General features: G+C 40.2%; 1 protein-coding gene across 2 annotated transcripts in view; it reads right to left on the bottom strand.

Moving 5' to 3' along the window:
• MASP1 (MBL associated serine protease 1) overlaps positions 1-14,624 on the bottom strand; it is a 345,593-nt gene that overhangs the window by 178,647 nt on the left and 152,322 nt on the right. The window contains exons 9-11 of one of the 2 annotated variants that reach the window (XM_063916501.1): positions 5,869-6,006; positions 5,468-5,542; positions 1,763-2,877 (exon numbers count right to left, since the gene is read on the bottom strand). In XM_063916501.1, the coding sequence (XP_063772571.1) occupies positions 2,021-2,877; positions 5,468-5,542; positions 5,869-6,006 (1,070 nt within the window). In that variant the 3' untranslated portion in view covers positions 1,763-2,020. Of the gene's footprint in view, positions 1-1,762; positions 2,878-5,467; positions 5,543-5,868; positions 6,007-14,624 lie in introns of those variants that run through there. The other variant, XM_063916502.1, reaches the window with a different exon arrangement.

The following is a 14,624-nucleotide window of genomic DNA, read 5'->3' as shown; positions in this document are numbered from 1 at the left end:
AGGGAAATTCTCCATGTTGGAAATTTGCTAATCCCAACTTGTTGAATATTCACAATTCCCCGACCCAGGCGTTGGGGAATGGTGAAATTGTAACAATGCGTTGCAGATGTACTAGCCCGACGGCCCAACATATTGGATCCTGGGTACACATCAGAACGATCTAATAAAGGATGCGAAAGATCACTGTTCCGTCCTTCATTAGCATAGACCAGGTTGCATGCGATATCGCCCAGTTGTCCATGCAGCACAGCCGACCGGGCGATGTTGCATGTGACCACGGGCACCCGGATATCGGGCATACAAACTGGACGATATGCCGGATATGTTGTTCTGACTCGGCCGGAAACCACGTATCGGGTTGATATTGTCTCAGTGTGTAGCCGGCTTTAGAGATACTGTTTAGGTGAAGGTAGCCTTTAGAACTGTCAGATACAATTTTTTTCTAGATGTCACTGACAAAATATTTCAAATGATATTTCTTATGTCACATTTGATGGAAATCATGTCTCTGTTTATAGTTTCTAAATATTTAGGCATAAATATAAAAGAAAAAAAATCTAATTATCAAAGGTTTATTGATTTTTCCATCATCATGACTGCACTCGATTTTAGGGATTCTTAGGTGTATATTTACTAAAGTGCAGGTTTTTAGAAGTGGAGATGTTGCCCATAGCAACCAATCAGATTCTAGCTATAATCTTCTAGAAGGTGCTAGATAAATGATAAGTAGAATCTGATTGGTTGCTATGGGTAACATCTCCACTTTTGAAAACCAGCACTTTAATAAATATACCCTTTAGAATAATCTTCAAACTTTTCTCCGGTCTAGCAGCATACCCACAGTGCACCGTGCCCAAGAAAATGTACAAGACAATAAAATAGCGTACCATTGGTTAAAGTAATTGTACAGATGATTACAGACTTTTGTTACAAAACAAAAACACAGTAGTGTAGTGTGATTATCAACAGAGAAGTTACCTGGTATTAATTAAGGCAACTAAACTCTTTTATTCATTTTTTTTTATGTTTTAAAAGCGGAGAGTATTATAATAATAATAATAATAACAATAACAATAATAATAACAACAACAATAATAATAATAAAAAAATAATAATAACAATAATAATAATAATAATAATAATAATAATAATAGTAACAACAACGACCATGTTCTAGGATAATCCTGGCTTCTGTAAAGGTGTTACAAAGGGGGGATTCAATTAAAGGTAAAAGGTGCGAATTGCTGTTGCACCCTTTGCCTGGGTACATGGATTGGCTCAAAAGTGCTTGCTACTCTATGGGGTAGTGAACACTTTTAAGCGAGATCCCTCTGCCATAAAGCATGGCGACTGACATGCAGACATCCGTTAGTTCTCAATTGAATTCCCCCCTAAATCTCTTTTCTGTGTGTAATTGACCTGCAGCTCCATTGCTTTTCTTTGTACAAAATCACCATATCACTTACCAAAACCCTTTAGTCAGATATATTCATATGTGGTAATCCTCCCGCAAAACAACATAAAGGCAAGGCCAGACATAGCTATCACAAAAACAATATAAATTGTAAGTAGGGAGGGGCCAGTAACAGTTGCTCATATACGGTAGAGAAGACAGGCATAAAATGATAATGGAACATCTACATTGTATAAGGATAGCTTTTTTTGGTTTAGGAGTGTTTGCAATTATCAATGTTGAAATCTCCATGAATATATATATATATATGTGTGTGTGTGTGTGTGTGTGTGTGTGTATATGTATATGTGTATGTATATGTGTGCGTGTGTGTGTGTGTGTGTGTGTGTGTGTGTGTGTGTGTGACAATCTACAGATATAGCACACATAATTTCCTGAACTCTTTTATGCATGAGTATCATGTCAATGGGAATAGTTCCCCAATGCTATACTGCTAACATATGCTGTCACATAGCACCCACCGGACTGCCTCATGGCACCAAGGAGTTGGAATGAAGTCTGCTATTCATGCATCACTCCTTTTTAAGCTTAAATATATTTAACTCTTTAGGAGATGACCTGATTATCCAACCAGTTCACATAGTTTGACACTTTGGTATATACACCATACACTTGCTTACTTCCACATTCTTCAGGTCCCCCCCAAGATACCAGGCCTTGAGCCACCCATCTTTTTGTGTCAGGATCCTGAATTATAAAGGCCCCTCCACTGTCTCCAAGGCAGGTGTCTTTCCCACCTTCATAATAGCCAGCACAGAACATGTTTTCAGTCACACTATAATTTCCAGAGCGGGATTCATAGCTTGCCTTACACTCAGCATGGAGCACCACTGGTAGCTTCACATATTGCAGTACATCAGACAGTGTTCTCATGCCAGAGCTGATTACTTCATCCACAGTGATATTAGGATTGGAGATACCCCATCCAGCTACAAGGCCAAGAGTATTAGGCTGAGGACCATCTAACTCATGGCTGAGCACAGGCAGGCATACTGGCATTATATATTGGCTCATTAGAACTTTTTCTTTCAATTTTACCAGGGCAATATCATGGTTATAAATTTGTGGATCAAAATCTTCATGCAATATAATCTTCTCTACTGTTCTGGTTATGGCATCTTTTTTATTTCGCACATCATGCAACCCCAAGTAGACAGTCACATGTTCCTTTGAAACAGATATTACAGTGTTGTCACGGCGTTGAGATTTCAACACATGCGCTGCTGTGAGGACCCAGTAATCTGACAGAAGAGCCCCACTGCCAAACCACTTGTTCTCCGGAACACGGGACATATCTTCCACCACAATCAGGACCTGCCAGGGAAAGAATCCTGGTTCTGCATTGCGCCCTCCAATGATCCGTTTGACTATTCCTGGGAGTAATCGTGTGGGCTTTCCACATACTGTCAAAGGAAAACAATGTAAAAAAGAAACATCAGCAAGTGGTAGAGTAAGTGATACTAAAGGTAAAATAATGTATACCCAAGTAGATTATGCCAGGTTTGTCATTCCAATTTCTAGTTCATGTGCAGTGAAAATGTTTTTTTTTTCATCGGATACAGTACTTGTGTAACACTGTAATAAAATCTGAGAATACCCTTCATTATGCCAGCTTTCTGTGTCCACAATCATGTACTCTATGATATGGAGATATATTTTAGGGCTACATAAAGGTTTTATCCAGGCATAATCCACTAACAATGATGTATCAATGGTATGATACATCATTGTATGCTTGAAACCTTGAATACCTGCCAATGTTGTTATTGGTCCATCAAGAACCCTTGTATTTAATGAAAAGATTCACAGCACCAGGACAATAGCAAATATGTCTTTACAGAGGATGTTCTTCAGAATCCCTGTCTGAGCCCAAACCCTCAATAAGGATAAGAAGATCTTCCTGTATGTGTTATGCTCCTTTTTCACCAGAGAGACCAAATCCATAGAAAGAGAATTATAATAAGAGAACAGCAGATAAAACATGGCAGAGCTGCAGTGCCTTCATAACATCCTGGGAAAGTGAAGAGCCGCAGGCTATAACCACACATTAAATGCTAGACCCTACATCTCAGCCACAAGAATGTTCCAAAAATCTTGGCCTGAGTTTTACTTGCAAACAGTGAGCTTTCCTTGGAAACCAAAAATGGCTGGAACATTTACTGTAGCCTCTCCGTCGTCTGGGGCAGAGACATGTTTGGACATCTCTCGGAACAGAATTCTGTCAGAAATCTCTTGACAGTATACTGATGTACATTGCTAAATGGTTTAGAAGCAAAAAACACAGAAGTCCTGCTGAAATAATGAGTAAAATATAGTACCTGGCAGTGACGAGACCAATTGCTCAATGCAAAATGTAGTCACAGGCACCTAAAATGTGTAAGCAAGCATGCATAGACCTATTTGTACAAACTTAATGAAAATCTGGAAGCAATTTATTACTTTAATGTATGTAAGACATTAATTAGATATGACTGATATCCTTGTGGAAACAGAACATGTGTACTATTATACTGTACTTTGTTGAATGCAGATTTTATACATAGAATTAAACATTACATTAAACACTATAATTATCAGTGCATTTCATATTCTGAAAAATGTTCTACACAAAGTTTTTATAATGTAAAGGCTTGTTAGTTATTTTAAATCAGACCATTATGCTTAGCAACAATTTACATATACATTCCAAGCCCTGGTATATTTGCTATACAGTTAAGAGCTTGTTTATTAATGGACTTTTAAGCTGCAAAACAACTAACACCTTAATACTGTATTAAAAATAAGATGAATGATCTCTAATGGGCTACTGTAGTTCACACTACTGAGTTCTAAACCTTTAATGCAATATTTGAAATGTTATCAGTACAATAGATTACACTTTAGTTTTCATGTGTTTACTTTTAGCAAACCTTGAATGTATTGTCTCATCATCATTGGTGTCAAATATAAAGATGAATTAACTATGTACAGTACTTTCAGGTGTATAGCTGGGCACCTTTGCATCCTGTGCCATCACCAGTACCCCACCCCCCACCAACACCCACCTCCCACGACAAATAGTGACATCCCACAAAAAGCTCCAGGAGAGAACTCGGAGCAGTAAGGTGTGTGCTAGGCAGTGGTGTCGTGGGAGGGAAGGGAGAAGGTACAAATTACCCGGGCCCAGGTCTGATGGAGGGGACCAGTGAGGGTCCAGTAGGGGCCCAGGCCCCTTCCCCTTTGCCTGGCAGCAGCAGCTGCAGCTCTTCTACTCAGCCCAGCATACTCTGTTGTGTACTGGGCTGCAGTGTGGCCATGTAGGTGCTTAAAATACAATATTTTTCAGTATTATTTTCTAAGGGTACATGACCATACCTCCTGTGATTAGGCCACTCCTTGAAAAGTACCTGGGCCCAGCCAGGCTCTCACCTACCCTTGTGCTGGGCACATGCTAAAGATGCGCCCTCTAAATTTCTATGTACTGAGCTGCCTCTCCAGGTAACCGACAAGTTGGAAATGGTGACAGCCTGCCTCTCCATGGTGTCAGCAGGGCAGAAAATGTGACGCGCCCTATGCCTTGCTAATTGGGTGAGGAACCACTTACACACCCTTCATTATGGCCTTGTACTTTACACATAGATACAGTAATAAATAATCTAGTAGCAACATTCATAAATCTATATGGTACATTTTTATTTTTAAAAGTACATATTGTAGGAAATTTATCAACTCAGCTATCCAATGGATGCAGAATAACCACAATCATTACATTTAGGTTTCTATTATAAATACTATGAAAGCACAAATATATATTTGACAATCTGGATGCAGGAATTTATAAATGAAACCCCCACAATTCAAATCTTAGTTGTAGAAATGACTTCTAGTACAGTAGTTTGCTTTGACAGTAGTTTGTACCATGAAGTAGTAGTCTGACCCATGACATAATAAGTAGTCACTTTACATATTAGGACCAATAGTTAATTGTATACAGTAAGTGTTTATTATTATTACCTGTCTGACAGAGCGGAAGTTTAGCTCCAATCTCTGAGTTTATCCACAATCCACTTGCATCACAGGTGTATTCAGCTACATTAGAAGGCAAAGAAATCCATTAACGCATTCATGTATTTGCAATATCATGAAGCTCATTCTACAGGATGCAGTTGCGCTTGGGATCCTGGTAGTCAGAATACTGCTGTTGGAATTCCGTCTGACCGCCTTCATGCTGATTACCGGTGTCCCGTACCAAACCCCATTTTACAGTACCACATTTATTTATACATGATTATAAATACTGACTTTGCCTTTTATGATTATAAATACTAAAAAGATAGTTCTTAGTGAACATCAACCAACTCTATTTTTTGTTTTTTTATTGTGGCTGAAATGTTTCTTTCATAGCGTACTCTTACCAGTCATGTTTGGAATCATTGTGTAGTAAGGTTCTCGGCAGGAATATGTAAGAGATGATTGGTAAGTGGTGATATTTGCTGGTGTAGGAAAGGTCACAAATCCATTTTCAAGGTCTATTGGTAACATGCAGTCAACAACTAGAAAAGTAAAAAAGATGTAATTATTAGGCGACTGCGGCTATGCTCCTCTCAGATCTAACAATAACACAAATGACTAATTCTTCTTGTACTATTTTACCTGGACAATCTAATGGAATATTTGATTATATAAAAACAGTTCAGCTCATTAAAGCTACAGCTGGTACAATAATTAGTCTTTAATGGAAAAGTCAGTAATAAATTAATCACTGATTCAGTGGCTAGTTTATTATCTGAAAACATTTTCAGAGTAATTTATACAACACTCCCTTAGTATGAAATCATTCAGTGCATAGGTGTAGTTACAGAGGAAAAATAGCTTCTTAACAAACTGTATGGAACTGATTAAATCTGGCATAATAGGTGAACTTTGCACTCGCAAGTTTGAGTTCAAGTTTATCTTATCGCATCTGAATATTCACCACATTTTTGTATTTTAGTTGAATTACATCCTCACTGGACATTATCCAGAAAGGATGCAGTTTGGCCACCTGGGAATTTGAAGTGAAATTTTTTGAGAAAGTGCTTATCTGGGAGTAGTGCTGGTCCGCCAAAATGTTTTTACCTTTGACTGGAAGCGGCTGGTACTTGGTAAACCACCACAGCCAATAAATTTCAAGGAATGTAGGGACGGGTTCAGTATGAATCACCACTGACCAGGATGCCACTATACCGACAGCGGCATATCGGTCAGTAGTATACCGGTAGCGGGACAAGTGCTCGAAAGACCCTTGTGGGCTAGCTGCGCTCACCATGCTGTGGGCATGGTAGCTCGCTGCACTCGCCACAGGTTATATTTTCCCTCTATGGGTGTCGTGAACACCCACAGAGGGAGAATAGCCTGTCTTGCCAGTATTCCAGCGTCGGCATTGTACCACTTGTCGGGTTTCCGGTGTCAGCATTCTGCCCGCCGGGATCCAGATTCCTGAGCAGTGGTATCTTAACCGCTTCCCGTTGGGACACATACTGTGGTTGCACAACAACAAAAAGCAAAATGTTTACGTAAACAGTCCACAATCATTATTTATTATAACATAAAATATTTCTGGTATTAAAATATAATGGAGAATTCTCATCTCTTTGTAATCCAAAGGGAAATTCTTCTGCTTTTATAATGCCATGTGAGGAAAAATAACTCTGTAAAACCAACTGCTCTCAATGACTTGCTGTTGCTGAATGTAGGTGACTTAATAAATCAGTATTTCCCTTAGCTGCTAGCCAAATATAAGGGCCAGTATAGGAAAATGCTTGTGAATGAATGAGTAACCAAACACAATTCTCAGGCAATCCAAGTCACAGACACTTATTATAGAGCATGCTAAGAGAATATTTCGATTTACTTTTACTTGTAGACTGAAAATGTGTTTTTTTTATTTTTTGCCTAATTTGGCATGATTAGACAAAGGTCTTAGGAACCTTTGTCCATTAATAATATTACTACTAATTATTTTATTTAAATTGTCCAGAAGGACTTATTGTGCTTTATGGAATTCATAAACAGAACATAATACAGTGGTTTATATTTGCAGAAAATACAGAACACCATGAAGATAATACAGGGCAGAAGCAGCCATTTTGGGTCATAAATCCAGGGGTTAGTTATCCTGCCCACAATATTACCAGACATCTTGGGTATACTGCTTAGGTTACAATGGACAGAATAGGGAATTCATTTAAGAGTTGGCAGTGGCACATATAATAGTTGAGCTACAGAGTGCTAAAGTGAAATGCATCTATTAAACTGGGACGGCCAGGGTAAACGAGCTACCATTCCATGGATCCCATTCTCTTTCATTAGTATGCACCCAACTGTAATGGATGTACAGGAATAATTCATATAAATGGGGCAATATGGATTTGGGAGTGTACCATAAACTCTTGCAACCTTGTACATCATATCCAGCACACATAGTGTAGGTGTTGCGCCTTCACTCATATAGGGGTATATGCAATTCACGGCGAATCGCGGCAATTTTTCGCCGTTTTTTAATTCGACTTAATTCGACAAGTGAATTCCGGAAGGTGGCTGCCGGAATTCACCATATTCAATGAAAAACGGATTCGCCAGAACCGCGGGCGAAAATCGGACGATTTGGCGGATTTTGCCGCGATTTTAAAAAACGGGAAAAAACTGGAAAAACCCGGAAAAAAAAATGGCATGGGGTCCCCCCTCCAAAGCATAACCAGCCTCGGGCTCTTCGAGCTGGTCCTGGTTCTAAAAATGCGGGGAAAAATTGGGCAGGGATCCCCCGTATTTTTAAAACCAGCACCGGGCTCTGCGCCTGGTGCTGGTGCCAAAAATACGGGGGACAAAAAGAGTAGGGGTCCCCCGTATTTTTAACACCAGCATCGGGCTCCACTAGCTGGACAGATAATGCCACAGCCGGGGGTCACTTTTATGCCGTGCCCTGCGGCCGTGGCATTAACTACCCAACTAGTCACCCCTGGCCGGGGTACCCTGGGGGAGTGGGGACCCCTTCAATCAAGGGGTCCCCCCCCCCAGCCACCCAAGGGCCAGGGGTGAAGCCCGAGGCTGTCGTCCCCCATCCAATGGGCTGCGGATGGGGGGGCTGATAGCCTTTTGTGATAATAAAAAGATATTGTTTTTTCCAGTAGTACTACAAGTCCCAGCAAGCCTCCCCCGCAAGCTGGTACTTGGAGAACCACAAGTACCAGCATGCGGGAGAAAAACGGGCCCGCTGGTACCTGTAGTACTACTGGGAAAAAAATACCCAAATAAAAACAGTACACAGACACCTTGATAGTAAAACTTTATTACACACTACCGACACACACATACTTACCTATGTTGACACGCCGACTGCCACGGTCTCCGACGATCCGAGGGTACCTGTGAAAAAATTATACTCACCTTCCAGCGTCCAGAGGTACATCCACGTCCAGAGATAATCCACGAACTTGTTAAAAAAACAAACCGAACACCCGCTCCATAGCGGACTGAAAGGGGTCCCATGCTGACACATCAGACCCCTTTCTCCCGAATGCCGGGACATCACGTGACTCCTGTCACTGAAGTCCCTTCAGCCAATCAGGAAGCGCTACTTCCGTGGCGCTCACCTGATTGGCTGTGCGCTGTCTGTGCTGTGACAGCGCATCGCAAAGCCGCTCCATTAGTTTCAATGGTGGGAACTTAGCGGCTAGCGGGGGGGGTTACCCGCGGTCAGCCGCTGATTGAAGGGGTCCCCACTCCCCCAGGGTACCCCGGCCAGGGGTGACTAGTTGGATATTTAATGCCACGGCCGCAGGGCACGGCATAAAAGTGACCCCCGGCTGTGGCATTATCTGTCCAGCTAGTGGAGCCCGATGCTGGTGTTAAAAATACGGGGGACCCCTACTCTTTTTGTCCCCCGTATTTTTGGCACCAGCACCAGGCGCAGAGCCCGGTGCTGGTTTTAAAAATACGGGGGATCCCCTGTCAATTTTTTCCCCGCATTTTTAGAACCAGGACCAGCTCGAAGAGCCCGAGGCTGGTTATGCTTTGGAGGGGGGACCCCACGCCATTTTTTTTAGGATTTTACCGTTCCAGCAATAAATAAAAAAAAAAAAAAAAATATTTTAAAAAATATATAAATAATATTTGTGCCTCCAAAAAAAAAAAAAAAAAGTACCTAATCCCTTCTAATATAAATAGATATGCTATTCCTAAAAAAAAAAACACCAAAAAAAACATGTTTAAAATTTTTTTTATTGTTTTCACCCTCCAAAGTGTGGCGGATTGAAAATGACGAATTTGCTGTCTAAAAGCACTGCTGTCGAATTTCCAAACTTGAATTGAATATGCTTTGGTCGAATTGCAGCACTTGTATCATTGCAGAAAAGTCGAATTTTCAAAAATTCGAATTTCAAAAAGTCGAATTTTGAAAGTCCGTTTTTTGGTCGGAAAGCACTGAATTGCATAGGCGAATTTTTTTTTTGGGCGAAAATGACCCGAAATTCGACAATTTCGGGAATTCGACCGCAATTGCATATAACCCATAGAGATCTCCCTAAATCAGTGTTAAATATAATCCACTTGTGATAGTATGGGACTACACAGGAACTCATACTATCACAAGTGGATTATATTTCTCTAACACTGATTTAGGAAGATCTCTATATGAGTGAAGACGCAACACCTACACTATGTGTGCTGGAAATGATGTAGGCCTACAAAGTTGCAAGAGTTTAATGGTACACTCCCAAATCCACATTGCCCACTTTATATGAATTATTACTATATTGTGTCAGCTTGAACACCAGAGCGGCATCACCACCAACAAGCAGGCTCTATTTGGAAAAAAGGGACCATAAAAAGTATCTAATATCCAAACTGTCGAGTGGAAGACTATATTTGAACTGTATATTATGCATACAGAGAGTGCATCGGATATTGTATGCAGTATCATTAAACGTCTGCTTGTGTTACATACCCTCCAATATGACCCGCCCCACTAGGTACAAAATGCTCTGTTTCTGGACTTCCCTCTTAATTTATTATTGCCATCACCTGTGTTGAACTAGTTAAATGGTAAGAAAGCTGTTTCTTCACAGGTGATGGCAATAATAAATTAAGAGGGAAGTCCAGAAACAGATCATTTTGTACCTAGTGGGGCGGGTCATGTTGGAGAGTCTGGTGTTATAGTGTGCGACACTGCCAACAAGCAGGCATAATATTGCAACCTGTGGGACTATAAAGGAACTCATATTAGCACCAGTAGCTTGTATTTCAATGCAGTGTATCAGACCCATGTGGTAATCTAATAAACACTGACTTTTATATGGGTGAAGGGGGTAATATCCACACTAAGGGGTCTATTCATGTACAAAATAAAAAGTGAGTTGTTACTTATCACTATACATTGCATCAGTTCAATGCGATATATAGTATTGGTAAGTAGCCATTCATGTATAGTCACCTTTCTGGCAATGTGATCCAGTATCCATGGCTCCGTCGTTGACATCTTCAGCTGTGTTCCCTCTGCGCAGAGTGAAGTCAGTCCCTTCTACTCATTCGCCACCTGCTGAGCTCCCAGGAGGCTGCAGGGGCTGTTGGGAGTTCAGGGGGTGGAGCTAGCATTGGGTGTTGGACAGAGAGCAGGGAAGCATTGAGCTTCCCTGCTGTTTCTGCACTGAAGTTCAAATTACGCCATCCTGAGATGGCGAATCTGAACTCCGTGGAGAAGCAGAAAGCTGAGCTTTCCGTTCCTTGATGAATCGCATTCACCAAGGAATGGGGGTGCCACTCACCGGTGGTGCCACTGGAGAAGTCAGGAGCTTCTCCATGGTAACCAGCTTTGTGAATAACCCACAGCAGAGTAAAGCTCTGTTTCCGAATAACAGGGCTTTCCTATGCTTTATGAATGGGCCCCTAAGTGTGTTGGAATTGTGGACCTGATTGTAAGATTATAAAGACACAAATACTGTATAAATCCATATTATCCCTCTCATATAAGTGAACACCACACTATGTTTGCTTATGTACTAGTGAGAACAAACTACCAATAAGCAGGCTTTATTTAAAATTGGTAGTCCAACCTATTCTATTCTATCCCATGTATTCTAGTGACATCATAATACCTGCTTGTGCACTAGCGCCAACAAGCCAGTACAGTTTACAAATTGTGGGATTGTATGTGAAAGTAACTCTGAATCTTGGGACGTCATTATAGTCCCGATACTAGTTGCTCGAGGAACAAGAGTGGCTAATTCAGAGATTCATCTGTTGCAGGAATGTTATGAATCCATGGTGTTATAAGCAGCAAACAATATTGTAACTATTATTTCTATACAGTATTTATACTAAGGAAATATAAAACTATATGTATTCATATTTGGAACCGCTTGCAGGTATTGTGGTGCAGTCATGGCACCAACCTGCCAGGGTGAAATGCCAGATTAGTTGTTGCACATTACAATCTAATAAGATGGGTAACATATTATTGCCATACAGTGCCTATACTTTCGGGCACATTGGAGAACAGCAAGTCACTCAGAATACATGAACCCACTATTAGGAGTAGAGGTGTAAACTCTATCTCGGTCTTCAAAAGTAGCTACTCTAAGGGGGACATTCAAAATAATTGTTGAGATATTTAACTGGTACATACAGTGATACTTACCAAAGGCTCCCTCTGTATAAAGAATTAAGGGGTCTATTCATGAAGCACTGAAAATAGTGGAAAAGTGATCCAGTGGTTGCCCACGGCAACCAATCTGTATAATTTTATAGTATGCATCTGGTAAAACCAAAAAATTATTAGGTTTAACCAAATGTGTATAAAAAAAAGAAGAGCGTTAACATTTGATACAAGAGTGACACCCAGGTTACGCTGAATAGGGCCAGTCTTGAATTAAAATAATAATAAAATGTTAGTGGCTCAATTACATAAATATATTAATAAGGGAGTGATAACTATCCAGAATAAATTCTGATAATTAATCATACTATACTGTACTATACAGTGTGAGTTTTATCACCATTTCTTACTTTTTTGCACATCCTTCAAGTTATCTGCTTTTAATATTTCACAGTATAAGGTTTTATCAACTGAGATTAAAAGTTATTTTTTATAGTGTCATATAATAAATATCTTTGTGCGCCACCAAAGGACAACTGTGTTTTCTTTTTTAGTTTAATATATATATTGTTTTCATAGTGACAGGGACACTCTAAGCTCATTTTAGTGAGAATTATCCCATGAAATCTAGTACTGGCGTTGATGCTAATTATGGATTTTTAGGGCAGTTCTTCCATTAATTTCAATAGACAATTTATTTCCTTGGGGTGTCTATACACAGGAATGGCAGTGATAATTCATAGTGAGCAGCTGCATCAGCTTGCTATTTATCTTTTAATAATGAAGGATATTTTTTTTAAATCACGTATAAAATATGTACAGTATGAACTACAGTGAGATTTAAGAATTTGAATCTACCTATATGTTGTCTTTTAATCTTTATTCTCATCTTTGTATTGTAGTACTTGTCACACACAAAGAGAATGAGTGCACTATTGAGTATATAATATATAAAAATATATATAATATAACGAGTGCAGGTGCACTATTCAAACATTACTAATTTGAATAATAATACATATTGCAATATGAGGGTTTTCGCATAATCTTGGCCAAAACTACAAGTTTACCCACCACTTCACGGTAACCTCATAGTTGAGTAAGGTTTTTTCCCTAACATTCTAGGGGTTCAAGTCTAGAGCATGGATCACCCCCAAAAACAGCCAAGCCAGAACCACCCCAAGGCATCACACTAGTGAGGAAAGTGAAGGGTGAGAGAAAGTTGGATACAAAAGAGCAGATGCTGCATGTATTAGTGTTACAGGGGTGAAAAATAAATGTATGAAAATTGATACATATACAGTATATAAAACAAACAATAAAAGTGCTATAAAGTGCTAAAGAAAGTATTATATTGTGATGCCCTGAAGCAGTTTAAGCAAAGCAATTCAGGGGGACCCACGCCTCAAAATTCACCCTAAGCCACACCTGACATATTATCTTAACTTTTAGGTCTCACCTTCATTGTGCCTTGTTCAAAATGTGCAGTCAGATAATGCTAGGTTCCCTACTTAAGACCAATCAGTGACAGGTGTGTGTGTGTCTGTGGGGGGGGGGGGGGGGGGCTTTTGGGGTGTTAGTCAAGGCTGAAGGGTCTGAAACCTACAAATGCACATAGAAATACACAATATCGAGCATATAGGGAAGGGGCCCTAGACTGTACACAGTAATTGCAAGTAATGAGAGGAGCTACCTTACTGAGACCTGTAGTGCCACATACAAAGAGAACGAGTGCAGGTACACTATTCAAACATTGCTAATTTGAATAATTATACATTTTGCAATAAATTTTGCAATATGAGGTTTTTCGCATAATCTTGGCCAAAATTACGGGCTTACTCACCACTTCCCGGTAACCTTATAGTCGGGTAAGGTTTTTTCCCTAACATTAATGGTTCCTGTATAAACCCTATGGTTTGTGTACACCTCTGATCATGTTTTTTCACTGCGCAAGTGGAGGACCTGTACTGTGCTTGCGTGTCACAGCCTTTCTGAAACCTGTACAAACTGCGTCTATCTCTGAATCAGGCCCATTATATCCCATATTGCTAACTAGACTTTCCACAACCACAATGAGGCATATGTATCAAGGCTTGTAGAATTAAGAAAAAGTGGAGAAAAAGTACCAACTAATCAGCTCTTACTGCCATGTTAGAGGCTGTGTTTGAAAAATTACAGGAGCTGACTGGTACTTTAGGGGAAATGTACAGTATAAAGCAGTGAAAATTGGGGAGAAGCGAGCCAGTGGAAAAATTGACCATGTCGACCAATCAGCTGCTACCTATATTTTTATAGAATGCACTTGATAAGTGCTACCTCAAAGCTAATTGGTTGGGGGATGTCAGCCAAGAATGGTTTGGCCTTGCAAATGATTGCCGCTTTAATGATTGCAGCTTTAAAAATACGGCTATTCTCGGCAAACACCCAGCAACTCCGGCAAACTCAGACCCTTTTTAGAGATGAGCGGGTTCGGTTTCTCTGAATCCGAACCCGCACGAACTTCATGTTTTTTTCACGGGTCCGAGCAGACTCGGATCCTCC

Source organism: Pseudophryne corroboree, chromosome 4 (assembly GCF_028390025.1).
Source record: "Pseudophryne corroboree isolate aPseCor3 chromosome 4, aPseCor3.hap2, whole genome shotgun sequence".
NCBI classification, from domain to species: domain Eukaryota; kingdom Metazoa; phylum Chordata; class Amphibia; order Anura; family Myobatrachidae; genus Pseudophryne; species Pseudophryne corroboree.
This window is presented reverse-complemented; position numbering and strand designations above follow the sequence as displayed.